The sequence below is a fragment of the Agelaius phoeniceus genome, assembly GCF_051311805.1.
Source record: "Agelaius phoeniceus isolate bAgePho1 chromosome W unlocalized genomic scaffold, bAgePho1.hap1 SUPER_W_unloc_1, whole genome shotgun sequence".
In the NCBI taxonomy this organism is placed as follows: domain Eukaryota; kingdom Metazoa; phylum Chordata; class Aves; order Passeriformes; family Icteridae; genus Agelaius; species Agelaius phoeniceus.
This window is the reverse complement of record NW_027509866.1, coordinates 6,229,993-6,248,083: the sequence shown is the minus strand read 5'-3', so window position 1 is coordinate 6,248,083 and position 18,091 is coordinate 6,229,993. Positions and strand designations below refer to the sequence as shown.

Here is an 18,091-nt window from a genome sequence, read left to right as displayed (position 1 = left end):
ATGCTCCCTGCAGGGACTGCAGCTTTTTCAAAGGACTTTGGCTTTGGCTTTTGCCTTGCAGTCTCTGAGAGCTTTGTGCAATCATGGCCTCCAATTATCTGCTATAATTAGTCCCTGGAGATTCTCTGCCTGTTGCAGCATTGATTGGGACTCATTAATACTTCAGGGTACTTAAGTTTTTTAAGCTACTTCCCCTTTCCCTTTTGATACAGACTCTATAAGAAAGATTGTGCATTTACAGGCTCCAATTATCCGCTTAATGAGTCTCTGGAGAGCCGTTATCAGTAACAACATTCAGTGGGCTCATTAATACTTCGAGGTACTTTAGTTATTTTAAGGTTCTTGGTGTTTCCCTTTTGATACAGACTCTGTGAGAGGTTTGTGCAATCATGGCCCCAATTATCTGCTTTAACGAGTCCCTGGAGAGCTCTGTATGACACTCAGTGCTGCTCAGTAATGCTTTGAGCTTCTCAAATTTTTTAAGGTAGTTTGGAATTTGCTTTCCACACTTAGACTCTGAGAGGTTTTTGTGCCATCCTGGCCTCCAATTCTCTCCTCCAAGGAGTCCATGAGGAGCCTGTGTTGGGGATGGACCTCAGTGGGACCCATTAATGCTTTGAGACACTTTGCGGTTTTCTTGTGACTTTGACTCCTGGAAAGGTTTGTGCAATCTCCTCTCAGGCCCTGAGGTTCCAGGGCTCAGCTCCAAATGCACCACAGGGCTCATCAGGATGCAGTAAGTCCTGACAAACCATGGCTCTGCCTTGATTTCCCTCTGCTTGAATGCAGTTTATCAGGGATATATCTGGAGTGATTTTGGTTTGCTAATTTGAGATTTCTCAGCCAATGCATCTATTAGTGCAGTGGGATCAGTGTTGGCTAATTACCATTGCACTCACTGGAATATATTTACTCATTTCCTGCTGTGAGATAGGATTAGGAGAAAGGCAAAGTAGGCTCAAAATTTTAAAAGGGTATATAGAAAATTTATTACCAGTAAATAGAAGAAAGAGTAATAAGAATCTGAACACTTCTCCTCTCCCTACAACCTTTTCTTTCTTACTGACAATGCAAGGAGACAAAACCTGAAAGTTTCAGTCAGTTTACACCATCTAGAACAGTCTTTCTTCAGTTCACTTAGGGAGAGGAGTCTCTCTTTCATGCTATGGAGACTTCTCCATAAGAAAAACATTTGCTCGTGGCTCTCAATTCCCACGAAGAGCAGCTGCCCAGAAAATCTGCAAGTGTGAAGTCCCTCCCATTTTTTACAGCTTTTCCCACAGTTGTTTTTATGGGCCATGTCAGCTTATGGGGTATGAGTTTAAAGATGAGCTGTTCAAGAGCAAAGAATCTCTTCATCTATTTCTGAAATCATCTTCATCTCTGAGAACAGAGATCTTCTTCTTCTCTCCCTGATACCACAGGATCTCATTACTCTTCTCTCTTTCTCTGTTTAAACTTCTCATGGGATCACAGCTACTTCAACATTTGCCTACTTTAGCATGGAGGTTTTTGCTGAACAGGTCATCTACCCATATTTTCAATTAGTTATAGGGAAAAAGAGAGTCTTATGTATCAATTACATCCTTCCCCATAGCTTTACAAGAGGATTTCAGCCCCAAGATCAAGGCATCTCCTCATTCCTCCCATCTGGGACTCAACTTCCCCTTCAGTGACCTCGGTGTCTTCATGTTGCTCCTCTGTGTGCCTGCACGTTGTCCTTTTCTCTCACTGGAGGGAGGATGGAAGCACTGAAAGAGTTCATATCTCACCCGGGGCCTGCAGATGGTTCCGTGCCCCCGGCCGGGCTCGGTGCTTGCGGCCGGAGCTGTTTTACGATGGAGGTTTCTGCAGCGGCTGCGCTGGGGCTGTGTCAGGATGGGCCGCGCTGGGGCAGGGCCAGGATCTCAGCAGCCAGGCCAGAGCACAGCAGCAGCACGGCCGGGGGCCGATGGCTTCTCCTGCCCCTGCCCGGGGCTTGCGGCTGAAGCCCAAGGGTGGCAGAATCTTGGCCGAGCCGGCCCGGCCCGGGGCTGCTCCTGGGGCCCGGCGGATCCTGGCTGGGCCCGGGCTGGCGGCGGGGCAGGGCTCAGCAGGGCCCAGATGTTCCCAACTGCAGCCATGGCCCGGCCCGGCCTCGGCCCCGCGGCCTCCCCTGCCCTGCCTGGCAGCCGATGGGGCCTGGCGGGGTCCCTGGGAAGGGGCCCGGCCCCACGGCAGGAGCCGCCCGGCCCGGCCTGGCTGAGACGGGGCCGGGTCAGCCTGGTTACCTCTGTGCCAGCCAGAAGGGAAAGAGACCCTCCCAGGCTTTCCCATCTTTAACAGGTGTCTTCACAGAGGCGTGTACAGTTTCCTTAGTGGTTTAACAGATTGTCAATTCTCAAAGCTAATTACTGATTGTTTTTTTGTCAGACATGGAAGAAAACTGCTAGCAACTTCTTTTAGGACATCAATTCTGTGATGCAAAACCACCACAACTGCACAGAGCACAGAGCTCCTTTGTCCATATATAGTGCTCATGTGCCCGAGGTTTCAAAATACCTCCCTGGGAGATCTCTGGGCCCTCTCCAAGGTGTTTTCAAATGAAAACATTCAGCTCAGAGTCTAAGAAAATCACCAGAGGACAGGGCCAGCCTGACCTGTCTGTCCTGGCTACTTTTGTCTGAGATCAGTCCTTGGATAAACAGAATTGAGAGGCCAAATTCTAATTTTGGCCATGGTCCCTGGACATGAAAGCCGGTTCTTTTCCATAGGAAGGAAGGAACAGAGCCCCAGTGTTTGCCAGGCAGAAGAGAGGTGACCACCAGAGGACAAGGCCAGCCAGAGCAAGCAGGATTTTGTTCTGAGTGATATCCTTGCATATAGGAATTGTTTTAGGGAGAGTTTCAATTTTGGCAATGGGCATCTGAAAAGGGGGGCGGTTCTCTCCCATAGCAAGAAAAGCACAGAGCCCCAGTTTTCCAGGAGCTGATGAGAGGCAGCCCTTGACATCAAAACATCAGCCAGACCTCTCAGGGGACCCCTGGGAGGCCAAACCAGCCAGGCCTGTTCAATGTTCCCTCACTTCCATGGGGCCCCACAGTGTCCCAATGGTCCCTTGCTTCCCTGAGGCCCTGAGGTGCCATAATGCCCCCTTGGTGACACAAGGCCCTGAAGGGTCCCAATGGTCTCCATGGTTCCATCAGGCCCCACAGAGCCATAAGGGTCTCTGGGTTCCATGAAGCCCCACTGTGTCACCATGGCTCCTTGGTTCCATGGGCTCCAGTGGTGCCACAAGGATCCCCTTGGTTCCATGAGGTCCCCACAGTGTCCCAGTGATCTCCATGGGAAGGGAAGAACCCAGCCCCAGTGTTGCAGGGGCAGTCACCAGAGGCCAAGGCCACCCAGGCCTGATGGTACTGGCAGATTGTGCCTGGGAGCAACCCTTGGATATACAGAATTTTGGAGGTGGAATCCCAATTTCAGACATGGACACCTGGAAGAGAAGGATGGTTGTTTTCCATTGGAAAGAAAGCACGGAACAATGATGCAGTGACATTTGGGGATCTATGGGGAGCATTGGGGATCGTTTCTGCACCTCGTGACCCAACAGGAGCTTTTCTAATAAATGTTGCCTGAAGCTCCCACTGTGCTCATGACAGGAACCCATGTGAGTGTCTGGGACATCCCAGCTTTTTGGCAGCCTGGGGACTCCTGGGATGTCACCATGGAATGGCTGTGACTGCCTCTGACCACAGGGCTCTTTACCATGCCCAGAAAGCCCTGGGAGGTCTCCATGGAGCCCCTGTCTCTGTGTGTGACATTCCAGCTCTGGAACAGCCTGGAGATTCTTGGAATGTCCCCATGGAACCCTTCTGAGGGCCTGTGACAAATCTGATCCTTAGCAGGCAACCATCACCAGTCCACTGTTGCTATGGTCAGTTTCCATGGCAACCATCACCAGCCCCCTGTTGCTATGGTCAGTCCCTTGGCAGCTCCATGGAGACCCCATGCCAGGGGTGGTTGCCATGGCCACCAAGGCTGGCACCAGCTGGGATGCTCGGTTTCCACGGGCCGGGCTTCAGGAATGGGATTCCCCAATTTCCTGCTCCCGCTAAAACCGCGCTGCCCTCGCTGCCCTCCCGCCTCCCATGGAAAGCACAAAAGGCAAAGATCCCGGGCTGGGATAAGAACAATTTATTGGGAACAGCAACGAGATAAGGAGCAAAAGGAACAGAAACAATATTGATAACAGAAGGGATAAGTAAAACTATTTACAGAGAAAACTACAACATCAACAACTAGTTCTTCCTGGCAATGTATTTCCTCCTGTCTGGAAAGGACACCCTTTTCCTCAGGGAGAGAGAGAGAGAGAGAGAGTCCCTTTCCTGCCCCTGGCAATGACCTGAGGTGGGAGTGAATGTAATGACAGGGCCATGGCCAGACCCTCATGTTCTCCAATCCCACATAAAGTCATTGGTGGGGCAACCAAAGGTACAGGTGTCTTCCCAGCATGGATTACAGGGAACATGGATCACCAGGGCTCTGACCAACGTGGGGTCTCCAATGGGGGATGAAGCTGAAGCAGTGCAGGAAGCTCTTCCTGCAGTTGAGGCACTTGCAGGGCTTCATTTACTGGTGCCTCTGTTGGTGTCTGGTCAAGTGAGAGCTGCTGGTGAAGCTCTTCCCACACTGGGGACACTCGTAGGGCCTCTCCCCAGTGTGGTTGCGCTGGTGCCTGATGAGGGTGGAGTTGTGCTTAAAGCCCTTCCCGCAGTCAGGGCAGAGGAAGGGCCTCTCATCCGTGTGAATTCGCTGGTGCTGGAGGAGCTGAGAGCTGCTGTGAAACCTCTTCCCACACTCGGGGCACTCGTAGGGCTGCTCCCCTGTGTGGATCATTTGGTGGATGTTCATTTGTGTCTTCCTACTAAAGGTCATCCCACATTCCCCGCAGTTGTATGGCCTTTCCCCAGTGTGGATCCTCTGGTGGCAGATCAAGAGAGACTTCTGCCTAAAGCTCTTCCCACATTCCCCACATTCATAGGGCCGTTCCCTGGTGTGGGTCTTGTGGTGGGAGATCAGGTTAGATTTCTGGTTGAAGCTCATCCCACATTCCCCACACTCGTAGGGCTTCTCCCCGGTGTGGATCCGCTGGTGCCTGATGAGGTGGGAGTTGCGCTTGAAGCCCATTCCATAGTCAGGGCAGCGGAAGGGCCTCACATCCGTGTGAATCCGCTCATGCAGGAGGAGATCGGAGTTGGTGTAAAACCTCTTCTGACACTGGGGACACTCGTAGGGCCTCTCCCTCTCCCCAGTGTGGATGCGCTGGTGGGTGATGAGGGTGGAGTTGCGCTTGAAGCCCTTCCCACAGTCAGGGCAGCGGAAGGGCCTCTCCTTGGTGTGAATCTGCTGGTGCTGGAGGAGACTGGAGCTGGTGTGAAACCTCTTCTGACACTGGGGACACTCGTAGGGCCTCTCCCCAGTGTGGATGCGTTGGTGGATGATGAGGGCAGAGCTGCAGCTGAAGCCCTTCCCACACTCCCCACACTCATAGGGCCATTTCCTGGTGGGGATCATCTGGTGGCTGATCAGGGTGCTGCTCTGCCTGAAGCTCTTCCCACACTCCAAGCACTTGTGGGGCTTCTCCCCATTGTGAAGCTGCTCATGGGCCACCAGCTCCGAGCTCTGGCTGAAGCTCTGTCCACCTTCCAGGCTCAGGGTGGGTCTTTCCTCCTCAGAGCACCCTGGGCTGGGTTTGGAGCCCCTTCTCCGGTGGGATCTCTGGGACTTGTCCTCCACGTTGGAATTCTGCACTGTGGAGCCACTCAAAATGGCCTCTTCCATGAGGTTCTGCCACAGGGATTTGCCCTCCCTGGTCTCCATCCTCAGCTCCTTTTCTGGGGGAGGAAGGACATGGAGAGGATGGGATTTGCCTCCATGCCACAGGGAAGGGGAAGGAGATCCCCCCAGTGCATCCCCAGCAGGACGGGGTTGGCAGCAGGGTTGTCCTGCAGCCGGGGGCTGTGCTGGGCTGGGAGATGGAGCAGGAGAGAGGGGGAAAGGGGCACTGACTTCCTCCTCACCTGCCTGGGGCTCCTGGGGCACCTTCTTCTTCCTCACAGCCTCCTCCTCCATATGGCCAAGTTTACGGGATGGAAAATCCTGTTTTGGGAAGAAAACAAGGGATAATTACATTGAATTTTGTACTGGTTTGAAGGCAAACCTGGGGAGGGTCTAAACCAGGATTACAATTTCATAAGAAAATGAAGATCAAGGCAATGCTACAGAAACACTGCCCTAAACTGACAGAGTCAGGATATAACCTGACACCCTGCTGCTGCTCAGGCTGGTGGCTGCAGTCCCATTAAATGGTGGCTGCAGTCCTGTGGGAGTGATGAACGTGATTCTGTCCAAGCAGTGATCCTGTAGAAGGGTCTGGTCTTCCTCTGAAGGTCCAGGGGTGGTTCTGGAGCTCTTGTCCTCTGGGAATCCAGTAGGCAAGCTGCTCCTGGTGCTGCAAGGTTCAGCTTATATCCAGGTAGGAATGCTTGGATCCTCCCCCTGGGCGGAGCATCCCACAATGGGATGATGGAATTTGATCAGTCCTGCAGTGACACTCAATGGTCCATTCCCAGAAGATATCTCCCCTGGAGGGCGTTATCAGGGCTGAGTCATGGAAGAGATCAAGAACACTGCCCCACCTGTTTCTAGCAGCTGATGAAGATGGGGATTGAAAACATGCATTTGGTTCCATCTTACATTGCAACCTGAAACAGTGGGGGAATCCCTGCTCAGGGGGTGAACACCAGCCCCCTTACCCAAACTGGTTCAGGTGTAAAACCCCCACCCCGGGAAGGCCACACACACAGGGGACAATGTCACACTTGCCCTGCCCCAGGGGAGGTCTCTGTCCCTCTCACTCTGTGGCTGTCACCCTTTTTCTCTTTCACAAGCTGGGAGGCTTTTCCAAATGTGAGAATAATTTTTCTCTTTGTCCCTGTCGCCTTTGTGACAGCTACACAGAGCTTTCCCTTCCTTTTGGTAATCGCTTCATAAAAGAGGTATCACAATGTATTGGGCCGAATTTCAACATTTCTTTTATCAGAATGTGCCAGCAGCTGAGCTGGAGCTTTGCAGGAACTAATGAAACTTGGAATTGCCACAGAATTGTTTGTACTGTCAGTTTATTTAAGTTTGGGATTTGTTGCATTTCCATCACAAGTGACTTGTGGGAAGAGCAAATTCAAGGCATTTTATGTAGGGTAAAGTTTTTTTTTCTGACACGAAACAGCTTTATTTTGTCCAGTGCCCAGGGGATGCTCAAGGGGTCTCTGTGCCTCTCACACTGGGGGATGCTTGGGAGGAGCTTGGGGGGGTTGTCCCTGTCTCTGTAACCCCCATCCATTCTCCAGGGGTGTCCCTGTCCCTCTCACCCCAGATTTTCCCCCCTCTCTTTCCTGTGGGAGGATGAAGCCTGGCTGCCCTTTTCTTTTGGTGCCTCCTCCTCTCCTCAGCTGAGGATGTCAAACTCCCCAGGAGCAGGAAAATCCCCATTCCCTGTTTGCTTGTGGCTGCAGCCTGGAATATCCACCCAGAATGAAGGACTTTCTGACAGCCCTGCTGAATGACACTGGGAGGAGGTTTGTGAGAAGGAGAAGAAATTGTATTTTGATAGGAAATAAATATGCAAAATTATTTCTTTCTCTCATATTCCTTTTCAGTCAGTTCTGTTGTGTTTTCAGAGTGCCACCTTCTCAGCTGATTGTGTTTGTGTCCCCCTTTCTCTCCTGCCTCTCTTTGCCTGCTCTGTTTCTCTCTCAGTGTCTCCCTTGACCCAGGGCAGCTCCCCCCAAAGACCCTGCCCTGATTTAATTCCCTATCCAGGAGCTACAATAACCATGGGTGAAGTTATGAAGGCTGGCAGTGAAATGTCACTGTAGGATCTTGCTCCACTTGGCTTTTGGCTCCTTCTTAAGAGCTTTGCCTTCCAGGGCAGGAACATCTTTTCCTGTCTGGGAACTGGAATTCCAGCCCCTGGCAGTGTGTGCCATGGATCCCAGAGGGGCATTCCCGAGGCTGCCAGGGTGCTGCTCCTGCCGTGCCTCCCAAGGAGCTGTGCAGGGCCAGGGGACAAGGTCCAGCAGCTCTTCGGGCTCCCAGAGCACACAGGAAAAGTGGCTTTGATGGACATTTTCCAGGACCTTCCCCGCTGGAAGCAGAGGGAAGAAGGGAAGTGAGTCACTGATAGAATCCCAGAATGTTTGTGGTGGGAAGGGACCCTGCCCATGGGTTACGATTTCGCGAGGGAGAGACGCCTCTGCCCCAGGGAAGGTGCGAATGAGAGCGTGGGAACGCAACCTGTGGATCTGCTCGAACTTGGATTGAACTGAACAAGAAATGGGGAAGAGAGAGGGAGAGAAAGAAATCGGGAAGAGATCTCAGAGAGAGAAAGAAATAGGAAAGAGTTCTCAGAGGGGGAGAAAGAAAGAGGAAAAGGCTCCGGCCCGGACTCCGCAGCTCCCGGGGACACCCGCAGGGCGCAGCGCCTTTCACAATTCCAGCCAATCAGAGGAGGCGCTGAACAATTTCCAGCCAACCAGAGCTTTTCTCGCCGGTGACTCACCGGTTGCCAGGCGGACCCGCAGAGCCCAGCGGCCCCGGAGCGGAGTTTGGGGCTCGGGCCGGGGGCACGGATCCGCCCCGGGGGGGTCCCCGAGCCCCCTGCCCACCCCTGGGGCCGATCGGGGGCTCCCCCACCCAGCAGCCGGGGCTGCGGGGCCGCGGGGCAGAGGGGTGGGAAAGGGGGGTCCGGGCTGGCAGCGGAGGAAATGCGGGAGGAAGAGGAGGGAGAGGAGGAGCAGGAGCGGGAGCGGGAGAATCCCGGCGCTCGCAGCGCCCGCACGCTGAGCCTGCAGCAGCCCCTGCCCCGGGAGCATCGCCCCCAGCCCCGAGCCGCAGGTGAGGGCGAGGCCGAGCTCGCCCCGGCTCCAGCCAGGGGTGTCCGGGAGGATTTTTTTGGAGCGTGTTCGGAGCCGGCAGATCCCGGACTCGAGCCCCGGGTATCTCCGGGCTCCCTAGGAGGAGCTTTTTCGGGGGCAGAGGAGCCGCGATCGCCCCTCAGGAGGGTCCCGGGGGGTCCACGTGGGGATGGCCCGGTACCGACGGGGCGGGACATTGGTTTTGGGGATCCCCGTGAGAGCCGGGGCTGTGGAACGGGGGACCCCCGGGGCGGGGAGAGGGGAAGGGGCGATACCGGAGCTGGGGCACCCCCGGCAGCCCGGAGATGAGGCGGGGACGGGACCCCCTGACCCTGACAGGGGCGCGTCCTGGGGTGACTTCATGATGCTCGTGCCCCATCGGTCCGTTTAGCCCAGAAATGAGTTCTGCACCTTTAAGGCTGGTTCTGAGAGCCAAGGGGAGGAGGAAGAAGCTGCAGTTTGTTTTCATACACTGCACTCACTCCTCCACATTCCAGCTCCTGGATGGACAGAGAGCGGGACAGAGCTCTCCTTTGCTTTTAGTTAGTTTTTAGCTCTCTGAGGCAGAGAAGTTCCCTGGACTGTGGTTTTTCTTTTTCTTTGGAGCTGTTTAAACCTGCTCTGGACTGAACACCCAGAACACCACCGGCAGCTCCCACCTGTGGCCCACCGGGCTGAGCCTGGGTGGAGGCATTTCCAATACAGGAGGGACTGATAAGAGACTGATAAGAGACTGATAATAGACTGATAAGAGACTGATAAGAGACTGGTAAGACACTGAGTGAGCCAAGCCCCAGCCCAAGGAGGGACTTTGTCACCTATTTTCCAGCAGCAGGAGGTTTTATTGCTTAATATTGTTCAATTTTTGTGCTGGTGAATGCTTTGCCTGTTAAATAAAGTGGTTTTTTCCACTTTTCTCCAAGGAAATATTTTCCCGAACTGGCTGAGGGTGGGGCTGCTGAATCTGCATTCCAGAGGAAATTCCTTTTGGAGGTTTTCAACCAAATTTGGCCTAAAGCAGGACAGGGTGGTTGGAAGAGGGGGGAAGCCCTAGTGGCTGGATTGAGGGGAGGCTGGAGAGCGGGACCTTGGGACCCCAAAACCCCCCAGCATCCCTTAGCAGGACCCTGGAGAGGGGGGATCCCCAGGACCCATGGGATCCCCAACAGCCCAGAGACAGGGGACCACCAGAACCCCAGAGGGATGAGACTGGAAATGGGACACTCCTGGTGGCTTTTTTTTTATTCACTCTTGATTTTTGGAGGTTTTTATGGACATCAGGTGACTTCTAGAGATGGACTTGTGTGGGAGGAATCCCGAACCCAAGGCATTCACACCTTGTTTCTCCCCAAATCAGTATTTTCCCCAAACCTTCCCACACTGACATCCCTCCTGTCCTGCTCTGGGTGAGCTCAGTCCCAAACCTGACCCTGATCCTGGTCTCAATCTCACTCCATGTTCAGACACACTCACAGTTCTGTATTTCATCTCATCCCAATACCAAACTCGTCTAGCCCCAGACCCAATCCCAACCCCAGCCCTAAAGCCAATCCCATGTCTCGCCTTAACCCCAATCCCAGCTCTAATCCAAATCTCAGCCCCAACTCCAAGCCCAGCCCCAATTCCAGCCCCTTCCTAAATCCTCAGCCCCAAACCAAATCCCAGGTTCAGCCCTTCTGGGGCTTTGGGGGTGTCTCTGTCCCTGTGGCCCCGATGATGTTTGGGTGGGGTCCCAGCAGGGCTGAGAGGGACAGAGACCCCCCCGGCCTCCCCAGGGGTGAGAAGGTGGCAGAGCCCCCCCAGCCCCGAGCAGCCTCAGCGGTGAGAGGGACACAGAGCCCCTGGTGCCCAGCCCTGCACAGGCATTGCCTGAGGCCAGAGGGATGGAGACCCCCCGAGCATCCCCCAGGGCCAGGGGACAGAGAGCCCCGAGCATGCCCTGGGCTGAGAGGGACAGAGACTGCCCCGAGCACCCCCTGGCACAGGGGAGAGAGGGAGGGAGACCCCCCAGGCATTCCCTGGGTGAGAATGATGGAGACCCCTGGGGAATGGCCTGGGGTGACAGGGACAGGGACACCCCTGGGGAATGGCCTGAAGTGACAGGGACAGGGACACCCCTGGGGAATGGACTGGGGTGACAGGGACAGGGAGACCCCTGGGAAATGGCCTGGGGTGACAGGGACAGGGACACCCCTGGGGAATGGCCTGGGGTGACAGGGACAGGGACAACCCTGGGGAATGGCCTGGGGTGACAGGGAAAGGGACACCCCTGGGGAATGGCCTGGGGTGACAGGGACAGGGACAACCCCCCCAAACCCCTCTCAAGCACCCCCAGGGCATGAGGCACAGGGACCCCTTAAGCATCCCCTGGGCACTGGACAAAATAAACTTGGCAGAAATCAAACTTAGCTCTGCATAAATCACTTTGATGAATATTTGATTGTCCCACAAGTCACATGTGATGCAAACACAAACAAATCCCAATCATAAATAAACTGACAATAGAAGAAATTCTGTGGCAGTTCCTGGTTTAATCCATTCCTGCACAGCTCCAGCTCAGCTGCTGGCAGGTTCCAACAAAAGAAAAGTAGAAATTCGGCAAAATACTGCTTATGAAAAAGAAGGAGAAGCTCTGTGTAGCTGTCACAAAGGTGACAGGGACAAAGAGACAAATTATTCTTACATTTGGCAAAGCCCCCAAGACTGTGAATTCAGCAGTTATTTGGGAATTGAGCTACTTGAGCTGGGCTACTTGTGGGACTTTTAGCAGCCTTGTGTTCCTCACCTTGGGGTGAATGAACCTTGTCAGTGTTGCTGGTAACATTTGCTCCCTTTCCTCCAGCGATTTTAACAAACTTTTCAAGGAAAAACAACAAAATATTTTCTTTACACTGGCCACCAACAACAGCCATTTTCCTCATCAGTTCTCCTGTAAGTTGCTCAGAGGAAGGTGTGTCCAAGTTTCCAAGAGTTCCTCCAGAGTGAACCACAACCTCCTCAGAGGAGGGAACCATGATGCTGTCAAAGGCACTTGGAGCCAGACAACAGTGCCCTGAACTCACTGTGCCAAAATAATGTTGCAATTTGGTTAAGAAAATGGTTACAGAGATGCCTCTGCCCCAATTAAGGTGCTAACGAGACCAAATCCAAAGTGTATTTTATTGAACACTACATGTGAGGTAGAGAGAGAGATGGAAAGAAGGAGAAAATGTGGGGTAGAGAGAGACATGGAAAGAAAGAGAAAAAGGAGTTACAGGGACAGAGACCTCCCCTGGGGCAGGGCAAGTGTGACATTGTCCCCTGTGTGTGTGGCCTTCCCGGGGTGGGGGTTTCACACCTGAGCCAGTTTGGGTAAGGGGGCTGGTGTTCACCCCCTGAGCAGGGATTCCCCCACTGTTTCAGGCTGCAATGTAAGATGGAACCAAATGCATGTTTTCAATCCCCATCTTCATCAACTGCTAGAAACAGGTGGGACAGTGTTCTTGATCTGTTCCATGACTCAGCCCTGATAACGCCCTCCAGGGGAGATATCTTCTGGGAACGGGCCATTGAGTGTCACTGCAGGACTGATCAAATTCCATCATCCCATTGTGGCATGCTCCGCCCAGGGGGAGGATACAATCATTCCTACCCGGATATAAGCTGAGCCTTGCAGCACCAGGAGCAGCTTGCCTACTGGATTCCCAGAGGACAAGAGCTCCAGAACCACCACTGGACCTCCAGAGGAAGACCAGACCCTTCTACAGGATCACTGCTTTGACGGAATCACATTCATCACTCCAACAGGACTGCAGCCACCATTTAATGGGACTGCTGCCACCACCCTGAGCAGCAACAGGGTGTCAGGTTATATCCTGACTCTGTCAGTTTAGGGCAGTGTTTCTGTATCATTGCCTTGATCTTCATTTTCTTCTTAAATTGTAATTTTGGTTTAGACTCTCCCCCAGGTTTGCCTTGAAACCAGTACAAAATTCAATGCTCTCATCCCTTGCTTTCCTCCCAAAACAGGATTTCACATCCCCAAACCTTTGCCAGATGGAGGAGGAGGCTCCAAGGAAGAGGAAGGAGCCCCAGGATATGCAGGAAGGTGAGGAGGAAGTCAGTGCCCCTTTCCCCCTCTCTCCTGCTCCATCTCCCAGCCCAGCACAGCCCCCGGCTCCAGGACAACCCTGCTGCCAACCCCGTCCTGCCGGGGATGCACTGGGGGGATCTCCTTCCCCTTCCCTCTGGCACAGAGGCAAATCCCATCCTCTCCTTGGCCTTGCTCCCCCCAGGAAGAAACTGAGGATGGAGACCAGAGAGGAGAAATCCCCACAGCAGAAACTCATGGATGAGGCCATTTTAAGTGGCTCCATGGTGCAGAATTCCAACGTGGAGGAAATGCCCCAGAGATCCCACAGGAAGAGGGTCTCCAGAGCCAGCCCAGGGTGCTCTGAGGAGGAAAGACCCTTCCTGAGCCAGGAAGGTGGACAGAGCTTCAGCCAGAGCTCAGAGCTGGTGGTCCATGGGCAGCTTCACAATGGGAAAAAGCCCCACAAGTGCTTGGAGTGTGGGAAGAGCTTCAGGCAGAGCAGCACCCTGATCAGCCACCAGATGATCCACACTGGGGAATGGCCCTACGAGTGTGGGGAGTGTGGGAAGGGCTTCAGCTGCAGCTCTGCCCTCATCATCCACCAACGCATCCACACTGGGGAGAGGCCCTACGAGTGTCCCCAGTGTCAGAAGAGGTTTCAGACCAGCTCCAGTCTCCTCCAGCACCAGCAGATTCACACTGATGCGAGGCCCTTCCTCTGCCCTGACTGTGGGAGGGGCTTCAAGCGCAACTCCACCCTCATCACCCACCAGCGCATCCACACTGGGGAGAGGGAGAGGCCCTACGAGTGTCCCCAGTGTCAGAAGAGGTTTTACACCAACTCTGATCTCCTCCTGCATGAGCGGATTCACACAGATGAGAGGCCCTTCCGCTGCCCTGACTGTGGGATGGGCTTCAAGCGCAACTCCCACCTCATCAGGCACCAGCGGATCCACACCGGGGAGAAGCCCTACGAGTGTGGGGAATGTGGGATGAGCTTCAGCCAGAACTCTAACCTGATCTCCCACCACAAGACCCACACAAGTAATGGCCCTATGAAGTTGGGGAATGTGGGAAGAGCTTTAGGCAGAAGTCTCTCTTGATCTGCCACCAGAGGATCCACACTGGGGAAAGGCCATACAACTGCGGGGAATGTGGGATGACCTTTAGTAGGAATCCCCAAATGATCATCCACCAAATGATCCACACAGGCGAACGGCCCTACCAGTGCCCCGAGTGTGGGAAGAGGTTTCACACCAGCTCTCAGCTCCTCCAGCACCAGGGCATTCACACGGATGAGAGGCCCTTCCTCTTCCCCAACTGCGGGAAGGGCTTCAAGCACAACTCCACCCTCATCAGGCACCAGCGCATCCACACTGGGGAGAGGCCCTACAAGTGTTCCCAGTGTGGGAAGAGCTTCACCAGCAGCTCTCACTTGACCAGACACCAACGGAGGTACCAGTAAAAGAAGCCCTGCACATGCCCCAACTGCAGGAAGAGCTTCATGCACTGCTCCAGCTTTATCCCCCATTGGAGACCTCACGTTGGTCAGAGCCCTGGTGATCCATGTTCCCTGTGATCCATGCTGGGAAGACACCTGTCCCTTTTGTTGCACCTGCCAATGACCTGACGTGGGCTTGGAGAACAGGATGGTCTGGCCATGGCCCTGTCATTACATTCACTCCCACCTCAGGTCATTGCCAGGGGCAGGAAAGGGACTCTCTCTCTCTCTCCCCCCAGGGAGAAGGGTGTCCTTTCCAGACAAGAGGAAATACATTGCCAGGAAGACCTAGTTGTTGATGTTGTAGTTTTCCCTGTAAATAGTTTTATTTATCCCTTCTGTTATCAATATTGTTTCTGTTCCTGTTTGTTCCTTATTTCGTTCCTGTTCCCAATAAATTGTTCTTCTCCCAGCTCGGGATCTTTGCCTTTTGTGCTTTCCATGGGAGGCGGGAGGGCAGCGAGGGCAGCGCGGTTTTAGCGGGAGCAGGGAATTGGGGAATCCCATTCCTGAAGCCCGGCCCATGGAAAGCGAGCATCCCAGCTGGTGCCAGCCCTGGTGGCCATGGCAGCAGCCTTGGGAGCGGGTCCCTGGCTGGGGCTGTGGGAACCTCTTCCCTCTGGTGCCCAGGGACAGGAGTGGAGGGAGCGGCTGCAGCTGAGTCGGGGCAGGCTCAGCTTGGATCTCAGGAAAAGGTTTTTGCCCAGAGGCTGCTGGGGCCCTGGCCAGGCTCCCCAGGGAAGGGTCCCAGCTCCAGGGCTCTCTGAGCTGCAGCAGTGTTTGGCCAGCGCTGCCAGGCCCAGGCTGGCATTGTTGGGGTGTCCTGTGCAGGGCCAGCAGTTGGAGTGGAGGATCCTGATGGGTCCCTCCCAGCTCAGCCAATTCTGTGCTTCTGGGATCCCATCAGCCTGGGGATGGGGCTGCCAATGGTTGCCATGGCAATGGGCTCTGGCTGCAGGCCTGAGCTGGTGTCCATGGCCACCACCCCTGGCATGGGGTCTCCATGGAGCTGCCAAGGGACTGACCATAGCAACAGGGGGCTGGTGATGGTTGCCATGGAAACTGACCATAGCAACAGGGGGCTGGTGATGGTTGCCATGGAAACTGACTGACCATAGAAACAGGGGGCTGGTGATGGTTGCCATGGAAACTGACCATAGCAACAGGATCCTGGTGATGGTCCATGGATACTGACCATAGCAACAGGGGGCTGGTGATGGTTGCCTGCTAAGGATCAGATTTGTTACAGGCCCTCAGAGGGGTTCCATGGGGACTTTCCAAGAGTCTCCAGGCTGTTCCAGAGCTGAAATGTCACAGGCAGGGACAGGGGCTCCATGGAGACCTCCCAGGGATTTCTGGGCATGGTAAAGAGCCCTGTGGTCAGAGGCAGTCACAGCCATTCCATGGTGACATCCCAGGGCACCTTGGGCTGCAAAGGCACCCATCTGTCACAGGCACTCACGGGGGCTCCACAGTGACATCCCAGGAGTCCCCAGGCTGCCAAAGAGCCGGGATGGCCCAGACACTCACAGGGGTTCCTGTCATGGGCACAGTGGGAGCTTCAGGCAAAAGCTTTATTTCTTTTTTGGAGAAACTCCTGCAGAGTCATGAGGTGAAGAAATGACACCCAACAGCCACCATGGATCCTCAAACCCCTGCAGCACCCCTAGACTTCTAAATACCTTCTAAGAGAGGAGACTGGGAGCGGCTGGATCCAACTCCTGCCACAGACTTTGTCAAAGGTGTAAAAAATTGAACAGGTGGAATCGAACTTTAAAACAATTTGTCCTGCAGGATTAATGATAGAATGCCAGATAGATTTATTTAACTATGTCTCTGGCTTATTCTGATCATGGTCAGATGGAAAGATCACTTGCACAGTTATTTAACCCACAGTTCAATTGCTATAACAATTATCAGAATATAATGCTGTAGGAAGCAATATTGAAGTCAACAGGCCCTTGCTGGAGTTGTTGGAGCCCATTGCAGGCAGAGCCTCCTGCTCCAGCAGGAACTGCCTCTCCTGTGCCATCAGCAGGGCAGGTCCCGCTGCAGGAAAAGCCCCAGGCCAGCCCCAGCACAGGGAAGGCCTCGGGCACAAGGGCAGAGTGCCGTGCTGGGAGCTGTGCCAGGGAGAGCCTGAGGCACCAAAGGCACCTTGGCAGCAGCAGCTGCTTGCAGGCCATGGCCAGAAGCCTCCCTTGGCAGCCCGGCCTGGTGGCTACCACTGCAGAACTGCTGCCTCAGGGCTCATTCCTGGCTGGCCTCTGAAAAGCCACTTCTGCTCCAGGAGCCTGACTGGGAAGCCATTTGCCTCAGCACCTTGGGGACAAGATATCAATGACAAAACTCTTCATGCCAGCAGAGGCAAGGCAGGGGCAGAGGAAAGGGCAGAGCCAGGCCCAGGGGACAGGGCTGCCATGGTGATGGCTGTGAGGTCACTGCCCCTGCAGCAGCCTGGCTGCCCTCAGCAGACATTCTGGCCAGAAGCGTTGTGAGGGCACCCAGCACATCAGAGAACCCACACAACAGGAATTCTGTCACTGGGGAGGGCAGGGAGTTTCACTGGGTCAGGTTGCACAAAGCTCCTGATCTTGGACAATTCCTGGGATGAGGAATCCACTTCTCTGGAAAAACAGTTGCACTTTCATGTCACTTTCATAACTGCAAAATATTTCCTCTTCTAACAAATGTAAATCCACCCTTATTCAGTTTAGAGGTATTGACCCTTGTTTTGTCACTGCAAGATTTGGAAGAAAATAACTTTGATCACTATTTTTCCACTTTCACAGACCTTGGAGAGGACCCAAAAATCTCCCAAGATGGGGTTTGGAGGTCTCATCACAAAACCAGCAGGGAGAGGCTGAGGGCTCTGTGCTCAGCGGGGTGGAGACTGAGGACAGAACAGGAGTAGCCTGGGAGGGATGGAAGGGTGGTTTCAGAGATGCTGGTGCTTTTCTTCATAGTGGGAATGAGCCTGAAGAAGACATAATAGCACCAAAAGCAGCTGGGGAGGCCCTGAGTGGACACCAGGAGAAAGGAATTTCCCTGCCAGGGCAGGGGTGTGGTGCAGCACATCCCCCAGCAGGAGCCTGGAGCAGCCCAAGGCTTTGTGTGGGCAGGCAGGAGGCAGAGCTGTCAGCAAAGGAAGGGGCCAGCCAGGTGGGGCAGCCGGGGGATGCCCACAGCCTGCAGGGACAGAGGCGCAGGTTTGCTCAGCACCAGAGACACTTTTGCCTTGCTTGTCCCCACCTGTCATCACTGCCACCAGTGTTCTGCTCTGCCTGGAACCTTGGGATGCTTTTTCAGTCCTGTCCTTCAGATGGATCTTTTTTAAAATATGAGAAACTTCATTGTTTCACCCTGTTTTTGAGTCCCTGAGAAGTCCTTTGAGCACACTCTGAGGGACTGAGTCTGATGCAAAGAGCACCAAAGCCCCAGAGGGTCATTAAAGCCCTTGTGCTGTGTCTGTGCTGCTGAGCTGGGCCGGGCTCCTGGCCCAGAGGCAGCTCCTGGCAAGGGCAGCAGAGCTGCAGAGAGACAGCTCTGGCCAGGAGCAGC

The 18,091-nt window shown here is 54.2% G+C and overlaps 1 protein-coding gene and 1 pseudogene across 1 annotated transcript in view; both read right to left on the bottom strand.

The window, feature by feature from the left end:
• LOC143692467 (uncharacterized) overlaps nucleotides 1-3,070 on the bottom strand; it is a 43,223-nt pseudogene extending 40,153 nt beyond the window's left edge.
• A 1,541-nt stretch (nucleotides 3,071-4,611) lies between these two features.
• LOC143692466 (uncharacterized) overlaps nucleotides 4,612-18,091 on the bottom strand; it is a 103,661-nt gene continuing 90,181 nt past the window's right edge. The window contains exon 4 of the mRNA XM_077172699.1: nucleotides 4,612-5,684. Within this exon, the coding sequence (XP_077028814.1) occupies nucleotides 4,612-5,684 (1,073 nt within the window). The remainder of the gene's footprint in view (nucleotides 5,685-18,091) is intronic.